General features: G+C 40.5%; 1 protein-coding gene across 1 annotated transcript in view; it reads left to right on the forward strand.

The window, feature by feature from the left end:
* Positions 1-3164: 3164 nt before the first annotated feature.
* The window catches only part of TWSG1 (twisted gastrulation BMP signaling modulator 1), a 78460-nt gene continuing 63051 nt past the window's right edge, over positions 3165-18573 (forward strand). Inside the window, exons 1-2 of the mRNA XM_021689464.1 lie at positions 3165-3335; positions 5223-5376. Of these exons, the coding sequence (XP_021545139.1) occupies positions 5254-5376 (123 nt within the window). The 5' untranslated portion in view covers positions 3165-3335; positions 5223-5253. The remainder of the gene's footprint in view (positions 3336-5222; positions 5377-18573) is intronic.

Here is an 18573-nt window from a genome sequence, read left to right on the forward strand (position 1 = left end):
CTTCTCCAAGCAGGTGGGGTCTGCATGCTTCCCCAGTGGTCTGCTGGGTCTCCTGCAGCCCCTTGGCACGCCCACCCCAGCCCCTTACTCCCCACTCCCATGCAGAGGAGTACTGTTCCTTTTACCTGGTGGATCAACAAGCATTCATAGCAGAGGTAACGGCAAGGGAATGAATTTATTTATTTATTTATTTATTACTATTTTTAAAAGATATTTTTAATTTATTTATTGAGAGAGAGCTCTCGCACATGGGTGCATGAGCAGAGGGAGGGGTAGAGGGAGAGGGAAAGAGAGAAATTTAGCAGATTCCATGCTGAAGGCAGAGCTGGATGAGGGGCTCAAACTCATGACCGCTCAGATCATGACCCGAGCGAAATCAAGAGTCCGATGCTTAAAGACGATTAACCCAGTGAGCCACCCAGGTGCGCAAGAAATCCATTTTCTTTCCTCATTCTTTAGATAGCTTTGCAGTAGATCCATAACAGAACAAATAGGAAGGCTAGAAGGGAATAGAATGATGGAGAAAGGAGGTTTCTCTTCAAATGGGCCTTCCATCCCCAGTAGATCTTCCCTCCCACAACAGCAGGCCGGGAGGCTGATAGGCTGTGGCTCACTTTAATTCAGATCTGTAAAACCAGATGGGCTCATTTAGTTGAGTCAGCCAAGTAGAGAGAGGTTGAGAATGGGACTGTGGGTTCCAAAACAGAATCCCCAGCCCCTAAAGTGCTAGCCCCTTGGGAGACAGAGTAGTTTTCCCCACTGGGAAAATAACTGTATACACTACTCTAATATTAATCATTCTAAAAATATATACACTACTTTATTTTTTTTTTCTAAGATTTTATTTATTTATTTGACAGAGAGAGCACACAAGCAGGCATAGTAGCAAGCAGAGGGAGAGGGAGAAGCGGGCTCCTTGGGAGGGAGAGGGAGAAGCAGGCTCCGCGCTGAGCAGGGAGGCCGATGCGGGACTTGACCCCAGGACCCTGGGATCATGACCTGAGCTGAAGGCAGACACTTAACCAACTGAGCCACCCAGGCACCCCTATCCACTACTTTAAAATGTTGATATATCATGAATATCTCCATGCCAACAATATTCATCTGCAATACTAATTCTCAAAGTGTAATTTGGGGACCCTAGGAGTCCCACGACCTTTTCAGGGGGTTCATGAGCTTCAAACTCTTTTTATTTAAATTCTAAAACATTACTTGCCTTTCTCATTCTCCTGTCACAAGTTTCCTAGAGGCTACACACGATATTGCAACAGTATAAATGCACAAGCAGACATAAAAATCCAGCTGCCTTTTATTAACTTTGACATTAAGCAGAATAGCACAAATGTAAAATAATGCCATTTTTTTGTTTTTGAATATGTACTTATTTTTCATAAAATGTTGTTCATATTACCATACAAGAGAGTCTATTATTTTTAAGTGAAACAACAGATATTTCTTAAATTCCTCTTTTTAAAAAAGATTTTATTTATTTAAGAGAGAGAGAGCAGGCATGAAAGGAGTGGAGGGAGGGGTAGAGGGGGAAGAAGAGGGAGAGGGAAAGAATCTCATGCAGTCACAGACTCAGTGCTGAGCATGGAGCCCGACTTGGGGCTTGATCTTAGCACCCTGAGATCATGACCTGAGCTGAAACCAAGAGTGGGAGGCTTTACTGATTGAGCCACCCAGATGCCCCATTACATTTCTCAGTTTTAATATAAGAAGTTTTGATAGACAGCACACATAAAAGTACCTCTCTGGTGTCCTCAGTACTTTTCAAGAGTGTAAAGGGGTCCTGAGACCAAAAATGTGAGAACCTCTGATCCACAATATCATGTTTTAATAGCTGATTTAGTTCACTGCACTGGAGTATCGTAATTCATTTAATTAGTAAGTAATGCCAAAGAATAAGATCCTTAAAGTTAAATTTGTGTACACTCTTAATTACGTCTTTAAGATAATTTTCAGGGATGATTTTTAACATGCATACTTATTCACTTACTGTACAAAAATGGACTAACATCATTAATGTAATCCACCCCCTCAGCCAATCAACACTTTCCATTCTTTCTGTTTTGACTACTAGTTGAAGACTTTATCACTAGGTCACCATTTCCAAGGGGAAAGTACCTTGTGGCTCGTCTAGCTCAATGGGCTCCAACTTAATCACTTTGAAATCTTTTTAAAAAGCAAATTCCCAGGGTTGTGGGAAAGAGCTGAGCATAAATCTCAAATGCCTTTATTTACATGTTTACTGTCTGTGGAATCAATTCATTCTTCTAAAGTACCGGCTGAAATGAGTGCTGCGTCATACATGCTCCTGGAGCCCTCTCCGACTGAGGATTGCGGTGGTGCGCTGTAGCCATCTGTGTAGCCGTCTGTCCATCCTCTCCGAAGACCAGTGGCCTCCTTCTTGAACAGCACCCACGGCGCCTCCTCTCTTCTATTTCCCGTGCTAAGCCCAGTGCCAGGCACTCATTGAGGGCGCAGCAAATTTTAGTGAAGAGCTAAACGAAGACTCTACCCTAGCAGATCCTTATTCAGTAGGTCTGAGACAGAGCCCAGAAACGTGCAGTTTAAATAAATCCTGCCTCCGACCTCAGATAACAAGAGTTCAAGGGTAACGGGCTGGGCTGCTCCACCACTAGGTCTTGAATCCCCATAACGGGACAGATACAGCTGCTTCACAGGGTTGCCGTGGGGAGTCACTGAGCTAATGCACGTCGCATTCTCGGCTCCGTGAAGAACACAGGCCAAGCGCAGAGACTGGGCCTCACAGAAAGTAAGCCGCAGTCCCAGGTAGGCGACAGAGAAATCCAAGATGGGGGCAGGGAAGGGCGGGGGCAAGGCGCGCGTGGGTGCCCGAGTGGGTGACCCTGGGGGCGGGAGTGTGGCCTCTGTTGGGCGTGACCGGAGGGCGGGGTGGGGCCTTCGTGCGTGAGCGGGGCGGGGTCCCAGTCGGGGGCGGGGCCTTCGTGCGGGCCGCGCCGGGACCAGACTGGAGGCGGGGCGGTGGGCCTGGCGGGCCGCAGGCGGGGAGGGGCGGGCCCGGGGCGTGCGCTGACAGGAGCGCCCCGGGAGTGAGAGACGCCTCCTGGCGGGAGCTGGCGGCAGCGTGGAACCGAAGGCGGGCGGAGGGACAGGGGAAACTGCGTGGGGGTGGGGGAAGGGTGGCGGCGGGCCTGTCTCTTTAAGGTGCCCGAGGCTCGCGGGCGCTGCGTTGAGGGACGGCGCGGAGGCGCGGCCTGCCTCCCTCGCACAGCCCCGCGACTCACCCAGAGCTCGGCCGACCTGCGGGGGAACGAGGGCCAGGCGGCCTCGCGGCGCCGCGGCGCACGGTGAGCGGGAGCAGGCGGGGCAGGGTCTGCGGCCGGGGAGGGTCCGGGCCCAGAGCACCGGTCTCTGGAGGCTGAGGCCGCGGCGGGCTCTCGGGGCCGGGAGAAACGGAGCAGCTCCCGCGCGGCCTGGGCCCCGCCTACGCGCAGGACAGAGTGGGGGCGCCGCCCGGTGGGTGCTGGGCGCGGGCACGCAGGCCGGCGGCACCTCAGCGGCCCTCTCCGCTGCCTCGCTGGTCAGCGGCGCGTCGGTGAGCCGAGGGTGAAGAGCCGCCGTGGCCTCTGCCTCCTCACCCGGCAGCAGGGGCTCCGTGCAGCGCACAAAGGCTGCTGTCAGTGCCATCCCCCTTGGGACCACACACAGGTCGCCAGAGCCTGAGAAACTGGTCCCGACGTAGGAAAACAGTTCCGCTGTGGTATCGTTCCTCACTCCTTAGAAAAAAAAAAGGGAGGCCCTTTAAATAATTCTGTTACCTGCTTTATATATGCCCTTATTTACTTGAATACTTTTTCCAGTAAGATTTTGGGAGTAGTATGAAGACAATCAGAAGAGATGGAAAAAAAAAATCCCATTTTTAGTGAGTGTAGGATAACTAGTTACGGATAAAAATCACTTTTCAAATACCTTCTTTGGCCCCACGAATATGCACCAGAAATCATCCGACTGTGTATGTGGTGTTAAATAAATTAGAAAATTGGGTTACTAACGGTCTTTAAGAATAGTTTATGGGCCTCAGTAACAGTCACCAGGGCTTTCTCTTTGAAAATTGAGTCATCCCGGGTGCAAAGCCCTTTATTCTTTTCACCTTCTTATTGCTTTTGTTTTATTGTACTTTATAATACTTAGAATAAAAGTTTACAGTAATCATAAAGGCCCTATAAACTCACCTTTTATATATTCAACATCAGTAGTCATTTATTTTACTTGATTATAATTTTGGGAGGGTTTGTTTTAACGCCAAGAAGTTATATCTTTTAAAACAGCTTAATAAGCATGTCTGTGGTTTAGCCACTGTCAGGATTTGTGCTGGTCTTTTTTTCCTTCTTTTTTTCAAAGTGTACTATCTTCTTAATAATGTTGAAGAATCTATGGTACCTTTGGTGTAGAATTAAAAGAATATCTTCACATTTTAATAAATTACTCAAGAGTTCTTAATGCAATTAATAATTTACTAACTATATGGGTTATTTAAGGAATGACTGTCAACTCCTTTCTCTGAGCTGCTTCATTCTGGCTAATTATGTTAAGAGGTAAAATGAGATGGTCATAAATAATCATTAGAATAATTTGCATTTTTAAAATGTGTTAAATTGGGGCACCTGGGTGGCTCAGTCGGTTAAGCAGCTGGCTGCCTTAGGCTCAGGTCATGATCCTGGGGTCCTGGGATCGAACCCCACGTCCGGCTCCCTGCTCAGCGGAGAGCCTGCTTCTCCCTCTCCCCCTGCCTGCCACTCTGCCTACTTGTGCTCTCTGTCTGTCAAATAAATAAATAAAATCTTTTTTAAAAATGTGTTAAATGTTTTAAATTATGATACAATATTAATAGTTTTAAATATGAGTTTAGAGTTGAATAATGGGCCTAAAACTAAAGTTGAATAGTAGTGGAACAGTATTAAAACTAGTTATTTGCCTCAGTAACCTGATGGTTTTGATATACATATCATATATGTGTATGTATATGTATATGAAGTTGGCTGACAAGACATTACTTATATAAAAATTGTAGTTTGTTTTGACTGTTTAATCATTCATTGAGTGTCCTTTAAATGATCACTCAAAAGTCTTTTAACACAATGAGTCTTGTTTTGCTTTTCATTTCTGTATGTGTTCTTAACCTAGCCCTTGCCTTTGAATTAAAGGTGTTTTTTTTTTTCTTTTTGTTTGTTTAGCTTCCTGGGAGTTGATTGTCTCTGAAGAAACATGAAGACACACTGTGTTGTTATGCTTACTCTAGCCATCCTGGTATTCCTGACATGGGTCCCTGTGTCACTGAGTTGTAACAAAGCACTCTGTGCTAGTGATGTGAGCAAATGCCTCATTCAGGTAGGACTAAGTGTACTTTTATTAATATTAAAATGTAAGAGAGATAAAGAATGCATATATACAGATCTAGAGTGTGTGTGTGTGTGTGTGTGTATTACAGTGTAAGGCCTGAGTATTAAGTCAGCTCCTGAGGTACTGAACCATGACACACTGGTCTGGGTTTTTGCCCCCGTAGTTTTCTTGCATATTCCCAAGGTCAGATTCAAGAAGTTTGGTGCTGAAAATAATATCCAGTTTCATAAATATGCTATTACAAAGTGATGAGCACTCCATTCAGATAAAGTAAAGGGTTTTCTTGTATTATCTAGTTTATATACCAAAGAAGCTCAATTACTATATTTAGAAAAAAACTTAGCTAGTCAAATAATAGAAAAATTGTTCCCTTATATAAAGTAATAGTTGTCTATTCTGTGCAACGGTTATCCCAAATGTAGCAATTAATGCAGTAAACATTTATGTCATGCAGTGTCTGAGGGTTAGGAGTCTAGGAGCAGTTGAGCTGGGTGGTTCTGGCTCAGGGTCTCTTACAAGATTGCAGGCAAATTGTCGGCTGAGATTGTGGAGAATCTGCTTCCAAAACACTTGACAGTTATGTCTCTTTCAGTCATCAGGATAAGCCTAGGGATGTAGCTACCACTGTCATTTTTCTGAAGAAAAAATTGAGGTTAAGTAATTTGGTTAGGTTCATGTAGCTAGTAAGTGACTGTAGAATGAGGTCTTTAACTCCAAAGCCTGTGGCCTTCCCACTAACCATACTGGTTATTACTCCCATAAAGTTGTGTTAATTAGTGTTAATATAGCTGTTCTCTTTTTTCTCATCCTGTTAGACCATCCGCAGTCTTGTGCCTCTTGTGTGTGTCTGTATTTATTAGCCTCCCTTTTAATTTTTGGTTGTTGGCTAAGAAATCCGATAACCACACATATTAGAATTCTGTGTAAGGTATGAGTCAGCTGTAATTCTGACATGGAGCAGTTGTGTGTATGTACTCTAAGTGATAATGATTTTTATAGATTTGAGGTATTTTGTATTCATTTTGGACATTTTGGTCCTTCTCATTAATAGTTGATATCCTTGGAAGCCTGACCTTTGTCTGAGTGTAGTTTGCCACCATCTCATACTCTCTTTACCCTTACTTTGCATTTCAAACCAAAACATTGAAATAGAGAAGTTTGTTGGTTGGTTTGTTTTTATTTTTTTTCACTGTGAACATTTTTCAAGCATAAATAGAAAAAGAGAGGAGTATAGTGAAGGGCAGTCCGGCAATTAACTCAGGCTACCCATGTTTCATCTCTGTTCCTCTACACTGCCCACCCCAGCTATGTCTTAATTTTAGGCAAATTCCTGATACTGTTTTATCATAATTCTATATCTACATTTTAAAGATAAAAACTCTAAAACACAGATATTAGCAATTTACGGGGTGCCTGGCTGGCTCCATTGGAAGACCATGATATGATCTCAGGGTTGTGAGTTCGAGCCCCACATTGGGTGTAGAGATTACTGAAAAACAAAAACAAAAAAACCCCCCAAATAATCTTAAAAAGAGTTAACAGTAATTTTAAATATCATCTAATTTTATACATGGAAGTCTTGATATGGCATGTCTGCTTAGGCTCATGCTGGCAGAAAACTTTGTAGTCTGTATGTGAAGTCCAGCTTTGTGCTCTGGTCTGATGGGGAAGTGGTGCCCCTTCCCATGTTGCTTCAATGTAGCTTTATTATTATTAGAAATAAAGTATCGCAACAATTGCTATGTTCATGTTCAGGTAGAATTTCACTTAAATGCCACATTATTTTTGACTCTCCAAATCTATAATTTCCATTAGTTCAAATAATTAAAAATTGGATTTTATTAAAATAACTTGCTTGGTAAAGGAGTATTTTAAAAAGATAGCTTTTGGTTAATATTGATAAATACCCTCAAAGGTTTTTGGTTTGTTTCTTTTGCTTTTAAATTAAAAAATATGTAGGAGCACCTGGGTGGCTCAGTTGGTTAAGCATCTGCCTTCAGCTCAGGTCATGATCTCAGGGTACTGGATCCCGTTCCCCACTCAGCGGGGAGTCTGCTTGTCCCTCTGCCCTCCCCCCACTTGTGCACACTTTCTCTCAAATAAATAAATCGAATCTTTTTAAAAATTAATTAATTTAAAAATATGTAATACAAAATACTTCAAAAAGTAAAGACTACTATGAGTGTAAAAACTGGAAAATTGAGTGAGCTTCACCTGTTAAATGGTGACTCTAGTAAATTCACTGGAAAGAAGCTAGGACTTGTTTTCTTTACCATTAATTCAGTGATGCTAACATTTCTCAGATTCCTGTTGTTTCTTCAGAGCCAGGAATCATCAAATCTTTTTCTGGAGTGGTAGAGACAACACTTCTGGTGCATAGTGGCAGAGTATTTGAAGCTAAAAATATCGCAGGCTTGAGAATTGGGGATTTTCTTACTCATTTATTCACAAACACTTATTGGACATTGAAGGAAAATGTGATTAGTTCCACCATTTGACTGATTTTGTTGTCTCCCAAATTCCAGCAGATTATTTCACATTCTGAGCTTTATTTTCCTTGTATTCCTCTTACTATGGCTATGTAACCACCCCAGAAATCAGTGGCTGAAAACAACGTTGATTTTGCCCATGAATTTGCATTCTGCCAGCGTGGGTGGGGTAACTCATCTCTGCACCACACAGCACTAGGGCAGCTTGAAGGCTGAGGGCTGGACTTATCTGAAGCAGCACTATTCTGTAGAACTTTCTACAATGATAGAAACAGTCTACATCTGCCCTGTGCAGTGCAGTAGAAACTAGCCACATGAGGCTATTGAGCACTTGAAATATGACTTGTGTGATTGAAAAATAGATTTTTAAATTTTATTTAGTTTTAATTAATTGAAATGTAAATAGCTACATGTGACTAGTGGCTGCTATACTGGATCTCACAAATCTGAAGGCTCACTGATAAGTCTAACACCTGGGCTAGAAAGATTCTTCAGCACTCTCATTCTGTCTCTCTCGCTCTCAGTCACTTACTTTCTCAGTTGTCTCTCTATATGACCTCTCTAGTGTGCTGGTTTAAGACTAGCTAGATATCTTACGTATTGGCTCAGGGGTCCCAAGATACATGCCTCATGAAAGAGAGCTAGAGGAATATGTATTGCCTTTTATGGTCTCACCTTCGAGGTTACGTACTACTTGCACCATAGTCATTGGTCTACCTGGATTTAAGTGGAGGGAACATAGGCCCTACCCCTGATGGAGGAGCATAAAAAGAGCGTATGGCATAAAATGGCATGGACATCTTTGAAAAATACATACATATTAAGTGTAAAATAGATTGGCCGGCTAGGTGATCTCAGAGTTTCCTTCTAGTTCTATATAGTTCTAAAGAAAGAAAACAATTATTATGTGTTAAATATTCTCTTTTTTAAAAATCAGAGTAAGAAAGGCATTTCTTTTTTATTGAAGTATAATTGACATACAATGTTACATTAGTTTCAAGTATACAGCATGTTGATTTGACAATTCTATACATTAGTGCTCACTATAATTAAGTGTAGTTACCATTACAATATTACTTTTTTAAAGATTTTATTTTATTTATTTGAGAGAGAGCAAGCGAGAGAGAGCACAAGCAGGGGAGAGGGGCAGAGAGTGTGGGATTAAGCAGACTCCCCGCTGAGCAGGGAACCTGACTCAAGGCTTCATCCCAGGACCCAGGGATAATGACCTGAGCCAAAGGCAGATGCTTAACTGATTGAGCCACCCAAGTGCTCCTGTTATTACAATATTATTGACTGTATTCCCTATGCAGTACTTTCCATCGCTATGACTTATTTTATACCTGGAAGTTTGTAAGTATACCTCTTAATCTCCATTATCTATTTTCCCCATCTCTCCTTCCCCACAGCCATTAATTTGTTCTCTATATTTAAGAATGTTTGTCTTATTTTTCAGATTCCACATGTAAGTGAAATCATATGGTATTTGTCTTTTTCTGTTTGACTCTTTTCATATAGCATAATACCCTCTAGGTCGGTCCATGTTGTCACAAATGGCAAGATCTCATTCTTTTTTATGGCTGAGTAATACTCCTGTGTGTGTGTGTGTGTGTGTGTGTGTGTGTGTGTGTGTACACTACTCTTCTTTATCCATTCATCTATCTATGGACACTTGGGTTGCTTCCATATCTTGGCTGTTATAAGTAATGCTGCATGTATCTTTTCAAATTAGTGTTTTCCTTTTCTTTGGGTAGTTGGATTATATGGTATCGTATGTATTTCTATTTTTAATTTTTTGAGTTACCTCCATACTGTTTCCTACAGTGTTTGCATTCCCACCAACAGTGCACGAGGGTTCCTTTTTCTCCACATCCTTGCCAACACTTGTTATTCCTTGTCTTTTTGATGGTAGCCTTTCTGACTGGTATGAAGTTATACCTCATTGTGGTTTTGATTTGCATTTTCCTGATGATTAGTGATGTTGAACATCTCATGTGTCTGTTGGCCATCTGGATGTCTTCTTTGGAAAAATATCTCTTCAGGTCCTCTGCCCATTTTTAATTGGATTATTTGGGTTTTTTGGGTGTTGAGTTGTAGAAGTTCTTTATGTTTTGGATACTAACTCTTTATCAGATATATTATTTGCAAATATCTTTTCCCATTCGCTAAGTTACCTTTTTGGTTTTTTCTTTTATTTTTCTTGCACTGTGCAAACACTTTATTTTGGTGTAGTCCAGCTAGTTTGCTTTTGTTTCCCTTGCCTCAGGAGACATATCTAGAAAAATATTGCTAAGACCGATGTCTAAGACATTATTGCCTATGTTTTGTTTTAAGAGTTTTATGGTTTCAGGTCTCATTTTTAGGCCTTTCATCCATTTTGAGTTTATTTTTATGTATGATGTAAGAAAGTGGTCCAGCTTCATTCACATGTAGCTGTCCAGTTTTTCCAGCACTGTTTATTGAAGGAACTGTCTTTTCCCCATTGCATATTCTTGCCTCCTTTGTTGTAGATTAATTGACCATATAGGTGTGGGTTTCTTTTTGGGCTCTCTCTCCTTTTCATTGATCTGTGTGTCTGTTTTTGTGCCAATACAAAGCTGTTTTGATCACTACAGCTTTGTAATATAACTTGAAGTCTGAAATTGTGGTGCCACCAACTTTGCTTTTCTTTTTCAAGATTGCTTTGCTATTCAGGTCTTTCGTAGTTCTATACAAATTTTAGTATTATTTGTTCTAGTTCTGTGAAAAATGCTGTTGGTATTTTGATAGGGATTGCTTTTTTTTTTTTTTTTAATTTATTTGAGAGAGAGAGTGAGAGAGGACATGAGAACAGGGTGAGGAGCAGAGGAAGAAGCAGACTCCCTGCTGAGCAGGGACCCCCCCCTCCCCGCCCCCGATGCAGGACTCGATCCCAGGACCCTGGGATCATGACCTGAGCCGAAGGCAGTCGCTTAACCAACTGAGCCACACAGGCACCCAATAGGGATTGCTTTAAATGTGTAGATTACTTTGAGTAGTATGGACGTTTTAACAATATTTGTTCTTCCAGTCCATGAGCATAGTCTGTTTTTCCCTTTCTTTGTATCATCTTCAGTTTCTTTCATAAGTGTCTTATAGTTTCAAGAGTATAGGTTTCTCACCACCTTGGTTAAATTTATTCTTAGATATTCTTTCTGTGCAACTGTAAATGGAGTTGTTTCTTTACTTTCTCTTTCTGCTACTTTATTATTAGTGTATAGAAATGCAGTAGATTTCTGCATCCTGCAACTTTATAGAATTCATTTAGCAGCCCTAGTGGTTTTTTTGGTGAAGTCTTTAGGGTTTTCTATATATAGTATCATGTCATCTGCAAAGAGTGAGTTTTACTTCTTCTTTACCAATTTGGATGCCTTTTATTTCTTTTTCTTGTCTGATTGCTGCAGGTAGGACTTCCAGTCTGTTGAATAAAAGTAATGAGTGGACATCCTTGTTCCTGATCTTAGAGGAAAAGCTTTCAGTTTTTCATCATTGAGTATGATGTTAGCTGTGGGATTTTTCATATGTGGCTCCTTTATGTTGGAGCATGTTCTCTCTAAACCCACTTTGTGGAATTTTATCATGAATGTGCTTTGTCAAATGCTTTTTCTGCATCTACTGAAGTAATCATATTGTTTTTATCCTTCCTTGCGTTGATATGATGTATCACATTGATTAATTTGCAAATATTGAACCACCCATGCATCCTTGGAATAAATCCCACTTGATCATGGTAAATTATTTTTTTTAATGTACTGTTGAATTTGGTTTGCTAGTATTTTGTTAGGATTTTTGCATCCATGTTCATTAGAGATATTGGCCTGTAGTTCTCTTTTTTTGTGGTGTCTTTGGTTTTGGTACCAGGGTGATACTGGCCTCATAGAATGAATTTGGAAGTTTTCCTTCGTCTATTTTTTGGAGTAGTTTGAGAAGAATAGGTATTAATGCTTAATTTTTTTTTAAAGATTTTTTTTATTTAAGAGGGAGTGGGGGTGCAGAGGGAGAGAATCTTCAAGCACACTCCCTGTTGAGTGTGGAACCTGAAATCATGATCTGAGCCAAAGTAAGATGCTTAATTGACTGAGCCACCCAGGCGCCCCCAGTGTTTCTTTAAGTGTTTGGTAAAATTCCCCTGTGAAGCTGACTGATCCTGAACTTTTGTTTGTTGGGAGTTTTTTTTGTTTTTTTTGTTTTTTTTTTTTTAAAGATTTTATTTATTTATTTGAGAGAGAGAGAATGAGAGAGAGCACATGAGAGTGGGGAGGGTCAGAGGGAGAAGCAGACTCCCTGCCGAGCAGGGAGCCCGATGCGGGACTCGATCCCGGGACTCCAGGATCATGACCTGAGCCGAAGGCAGTCGCTTAACCAACTGAGCCACCCAGGCGCCTTTTTTTTTTTTTTTTTAAGATTTTATTTATTTATTTCACTGAGAGAGAGACAGCAAGAGAGGGAACACAAGCAAGGGGAGTAGGAGAGGGAGAAGCAGACTTCCCGCTGAGCACGAGAGCCCGATGCGGGCCTGGATCACAGCACCCTGGGATCATGACCTGAGCTGAAGGCAGATGCTTAATGACTGAGCCACCCAGGCACCCCTTATTGGGAGTTTTTTGATTACTGATTCAATTTCTTTACTAGTAATAAGTCTGTTCAAACTTTCTATTTCTTCCTGATTCAGTTTTGGAAGATTGTATGTTTCTAGAATATTATCCATTTCTTTTCAAGTTGTCCAATTTGTTGGCATATAGTTTTTCATAATATCCTTTATATACATATACTTTTAAAGATTTCATTTATTTTTTTGACAGAGAGAGAGACAGCGAGACAGGGACCATAAGCAGGGGGAATGGGAGAGGGAGAAGCAAGCTTCCCACAGAGCAGGGAGCCTGATGCGGGGCTCGATCCCAGGACTCTGGGATCATGACCTGAGCCGAAGGCAGACGCTTAATGACTGAGCCACCCAGGCGCCCCCTCATGATATTCTTTATATTTTTCATGAAACCTTTATATCACTCTGGTGTTGGTTATTTATCCTCCTTTATTTCTGATTTTATTTGAGCCCTCCCTCTTTTTTTTTTTTTAAAGATTTTACCTATTTGACAGAGAGAGACACAGCAAGAGAGGGAACACAAGCAGGGAGAGTGGGAGAGGGAGAGGGAGAAGCAGGCCTCCTGACGAGCAGGGAACCCGATATGGGGCTCGATCCCAGGACCCCGGGATCATGACCCGAGCCGAAGGCAGATGCCTAACCATCTGAGCCACCCAGGTGCCCCTCCCTCTTTTTTTCTTGATGAGTCTGACTAAATATTTATCTATTTGGTTTACCTTTCAAAGAACCACCTCTTGGTTTCATTGATGTTTTCTATTACGTTTTTTCTCTTCATTTTATTTATTTCTGCTCTAATCTTTATTGTTTCCTTCCTCTTTCTACGTTTGGGCTTTGTTCTTTTTTTTTTTTTTCCTTTAGTTGTAAGGTTAAGTTGTTTATTTGAGATTTTTTTGTTTCTTGTGATAGATCTGTATCGCTGTAAACTTCCTTTTTTGAACTGCTTTTGCTGCATCCCAAAGATTTTGGACTGTTGTGTTTTCATTTCCATTTGTCTTCATGTGTTTTTTTATTTCCTCTTTGATTTTATGGTTGACCCATCTTTTGTTTAATAGCATGTTGTTTAGCTTCCATGTATTTGTGGTTTTTCCAGAATTATTTCTTACAATTGATATCTAGTTTCATTGTAGTTAGAAAAGATGTTTGATATGATTTCAGTCTTTTTAAATTTATTGATATTTGTCTTATGGCCTAATGTGATCTATTCTGGAGAATGTGTACTTGGAAAGAAGTATATTTTGCTGTTTTTGGATGGAATGTTCTGTGTATGTCTATTAGTCCTTCTGGTCTAATGTGTTGTTCAAAGCCACTGTTTCATTGTTGATCTTTCTTTCTTTCTTTCTTAAGATTTTATTTATTTATTTGAGAGAGAGAGAGAGAGAGCACATGAGTAGGGGGAGGGGCAGAGGGAGAAGCAGACTCCCCACTGAGCAGGGAGCCCGACATGGGGCTCAGTCCCAGGACCCTGGGGTCATGACTGGAGCTGAAGGCAGACGCTTAACTGACTGAGCCACCCAGGCACCCTTCCTTGTTGATTTTCTGTCTGGACGATCTATCCACTGATGTGAGTGGGGTGTTAAAGTCCCTACTATTATTGTATTGCTATCAGTTTCTCCCTTTATGTCTGTTAATATTTGCTTCATACATTAGGTGCTCCTTTGTGGGGTGCATAGATATTGATAATTGTTATATCATCTTGTTTGATTGATCCCTTTGTCATTGTGTAGTACTTTGTCTCTTGCTATAGTCCTTCAAGCAGTGGCAGTGGCAGAGGGAGAGGGAGAGAATTTCAAACAGACCCAGTGCTGAGCACAAAGCCCCACACAGAGCTTGATGTCATGACCTTAGATCATGACCTGAGCCAAAACCAAGAGTCAGGCATTCAACCAACTGAGACACCCAGGCGCCACCCCTACAGTCTTTGTTTTAAAATCTGTTTAATATTGCTACTCCAGGGTTTTCTTTTTTTTTTCCATTTTCATTGGCATGGTGAGTGTGTTTTCATACCTTCACTTTCAGTCTTTATGTGTCTTTAGGTCTGACCTAAATCTCTTATAAGCAGCAGTTAGATGGGTCTTGTTTTTTTGTCCATTCAGTCACCCTTGTCTTTTGATTGAAGCATTTAGTCCATTTGCATTTAAAGTAATTATTGATAGGTATGTATCCTGTTTTGTTAATTGTTTTCTGACTGTGTGGTTCCTACAGGACTCTTTAAAAAATCAAATTGTGGGGTGCCTGGGTGGCTCAGTTGGTTAAGCGTCTGCCTTCAGCTCAGGTCATGATCTCGGGGTCCTGGGATCAAGCCCTGTATCAGGCTCCCTGCTCAGGGGTGAGTCCGCTTCCCCCCCCCCGCCCCATCCCCCACTTGTGCTCTCTAACAAATAAATAAAATCTTTAGAAAAAATAAATAAAAAGTCAAATTGTTGGAAGGATACGTAATGAAAAATAATCCCTTGAGTAATTCTCTCTACTCTTCATTTTGTTATTCAGGTTTAATCTTCCAAGTAATAGCTTCCACTTTTACTTCTTTTACTGTTGTTGGTTTTTTTAGCCATATGGCTAAATAATATGCTTCTACTACTGTTTTTTAACTTACCAATTCTAGATTATGTATCTAAACTGCCTTTCTGCTATATTAGATTAGGACATGGCTTACTTACCATTCTCTCCTCCCCCATTCCAACCCTGCCATAATTGTTGTACTGTTTTTAGTTTCTCTCATGGTTCTCTCTTTTCAGTTTCTACAATGTACTTAAACCTTTCTGTTCTGTCATATCATTTAAAAACACTATCTCTTGGGGCGCCTGGGTGGCTCAGTCAGTTAAGTGTCTGCCTTCGACTCAGGCCCTGATCCCAGGGTCCTGGGATGGAGCCCCGGCTTGGGCTTCCTGCTCAGCGGGACGCCTGCTTCTTCCTCTGCCCCTCCCACCTGCTCGTGCTCTCTCTCAAATAAATAAATAAAATCTTTCAAAAAACCCCACTATCTCTTGATTCCTTCAGTAAGAGAAGGATATTAGTAGACCTCTTTTTCTTTTTAAATTTTATTTATTTATTTTTTTAGCAGTAGACAGAGTATAATTTTTTTTTTTTTTAAAGATTTTTATTTATTTATTTGACAGAGAGAGACACAGCCAGAGAGGGAACACAAGCAGGGGAGTGGGAGAGGGAGAAGCAGGCTTCCCGCCAAGCAGGGAGCCCGATGCAGGGCTCGATCCCAGGATCCTGGGATCATGACCTGAGCCAAAGGCAGACGCTTAACGACTGAGCCACTCAGGCGCCCCTGACAGAGTATAATTTTTAAGAACTGTGCATGTGACTACCATTTATCACCACACTTAGTATCATAGAAAGCAAAGAAATCAGTTTTCTTGCATTTGTGAATACTGCCCTCAAAATTTTCTGCTTTTGGAGTAACTTCTGATGGCTGTCTCAAAGTCTGTGGGGAATGGAGTATAACCTGTACTTTTACTTTTATATCATCAAGCTTGATAACATCTATATTCTGAAGGCACTTAGTGTAACAGTTAAGAGCATGAACTCTGAAACCAGACTGTCTGAATTTGAATCCAGTTCTGTGATGTACAAGCTATCTGACCTTGGGCAAGGGAGTTAACATTTCAGTGCCTCAATTTCCTTGTCTGTGAAATAGTAATAATAACCATACCTACTGTGTGTGGATATTGTGAGTACTTAGATCAGTTGCTAGTATGTAAGTGCTATAGCCGTAAATATTATTGTTAGTTCTTTGTTTTGTAACCGGTTTGAATCTTCCATGCTTTATTTACAGATATATTCTAAAATTGACAATCAATAAGCCATATTTATTCTGTAATGATTTTATAAATATTGTTGACTCTATGGTCACACAGGGCACTGTGATTACATTTCCTTTCTTGAATAACTTTGCTTTTCTTGAGTTTCTAATTGTCTTTCTTGATCTTTCCATCATCAGTCATTAACACCTTATGTTGTTTTAAATTCCTAGTCTGTTTTTTCCCTACAAAGGAGCCTCCTGTGCTATTGTTTCTAGACTTAACTGATTGCTGTTTAAGTCTGATGCAAGCTGTCCTGTAGTGCATCCACACTGTTACTTTCCTAAGTTGGCTCCACTATTTCTTTGATTCCATGTTCTTTATTTTTTTTTTAAAGATTTTATTTATTTATTTGACAGAGACAGCGAGAGAGGGAACACAAGCAGGGGGAATGGGAGAGGGAGAAGCAGGCTTCCCGCCGAGCAGGGAGCCCGATGTGGGGCTCGATCCCAGGACCCTGGGATCATGACCTGAGCCGAAGGCAAACACTTAACGACTGAACCACCCAGGCACCCCTGTCTTGTTCTTTCTTGATTTAGTCTCATTTTGTTGTAACATGCCCTAGAGTATCTTCTAACAAAGGCAATATTGGGAGGAAATGTACTGGGTGCTATATCTCTTTAAAATGCATTTATTCTCATTTTATTTATAGCTGATTGGTGATTTGCCTGAATATAGAATTGTTACATTATTTCTCCTGGAAACTTTGAAGACATTTTCTAACTGTTTTTATGCTGCTGGCATTCGATATTGCTAGTAGGAAGTCTGATGCCAATCTGTTTTTTATTCTCTGTAGGTGACTTTGTTTCTTCCTTCTCTCTGGAAACCTTGAGTTTCATCTCCTGATCCTTGGTGTGGGCATTGTGATGGGCACCTTATAAATCTCTTTTAGGAAACAGGGGGTTTGTTTTGAGCTCAAGATTGGGATATTCCCTTTTATTATTATGTTTATATATAACATCCACCCCTTTTTCCTGGAACTCTGGTTAGTGTAAGTTTAAGACAGATTCTCTAAGTCTTAGTTTTTTTAAACAGCTTTATTGAGATATAATTCTAATACTATAAATTGCACCCATTTAAATGTGCAATTCATTGGTTTTTATTGTATTCACAGAGTTATACAGCCATCACCATAATCTAATTTTAGAACATTTTGATCACCCTAAAAAGAAAATTCATACCCATTAGCAGTCACTCCCCAATCCTTCTTCCCAACCTCTAGGCAATCACTAATCTACTTTCTGTCTTTCTGTATGCCAGTTTTGGACATTTAATATTAATGGAATCATATGATATGTTGTCTTTTATGTCTGGCTTCTTTTTTGAGCATAATTCTTTCATGATTCATCCATGTTGTAATAAGTATCAGTACTTCATTATTTTATGGTCAAACAGTATTCCACAGTATAGATATACCACATTTAATTTATCCATTCATCAGTTGATGAATATTTGGATTGTTTTCACTTTTTGGCTATGGCAAATAATGCTGCTGTGAGTATTCATGTACAAGTTTTTTTTTAAACATTTTTTTTTTTTTAAAGATTTTTATTTATTTATTTGAGACAGAGAGAATGAGAGAGACAGAGAGCACATGAGAGGGGGGAGGGTCAGAGGGAGAAGCAGGCTCCCTGCCGAGCAGGGAGCCCGATGCGGGACTCGATCCTGGGACTCCAGGATCATGACCTGAGCCGAAGGCAGTCGCTTAACCAACTGAGCCACCCAGGCGCCCCATGTACAAGTTTTTAAGGTGGATGTATATTTTCATTTCTTTTGGGTATATACCGAGGAGTGGAATTTTTAGGCCATATTTTCTGTGTTTAACATTTTGAGGAACTGCTAATGACTTCATACATTCCCAGCACCAGTGTGTGAGGGTTCTAGTGAACCTATGCCCATTTTTAAATTGGCTTATTTGTCTTTTCATTGTTGAGTTACAAGAGTTCTTTATATATTATGGGTACAAATCCCCTATCAAAAATATGATTTGCAAGTAATTTCTCTCATTCTGTGGGTTGTCTTTTTACTTTCCTATGGTATCATTTGCAGTACAAAAATTTTAAATTTTGATATAGTCTACTTTATCTACTTTTTCTTTTGTTGCTTATGCATTTGGTGTTTTGGCTAAAAAACTATTAGCCTAATTCAAGGTCATAAAGATCTACTTGTATATTTTCCTCTATTTTATTTTGTAGTTTTAGCTCTTATATTTAGGTCCATGATTTATTTTGAGTTGATTTTTGTGTGTCCAACTTTATTCTTTTGT

This window comes from Neomonachus schauinslandi, chromosome 14 (assembly GCF_002201575.2).
Source record: "Neomonachus schauinslandi chromosome 14, ASM220157v2, whole genome shotgun sequence".
NCBI lineage: Eukaryota > Metazoa > Chordata > Mammalia > Carnivora > Phocidae > Neomonachus > Neomonachus schauinslandi.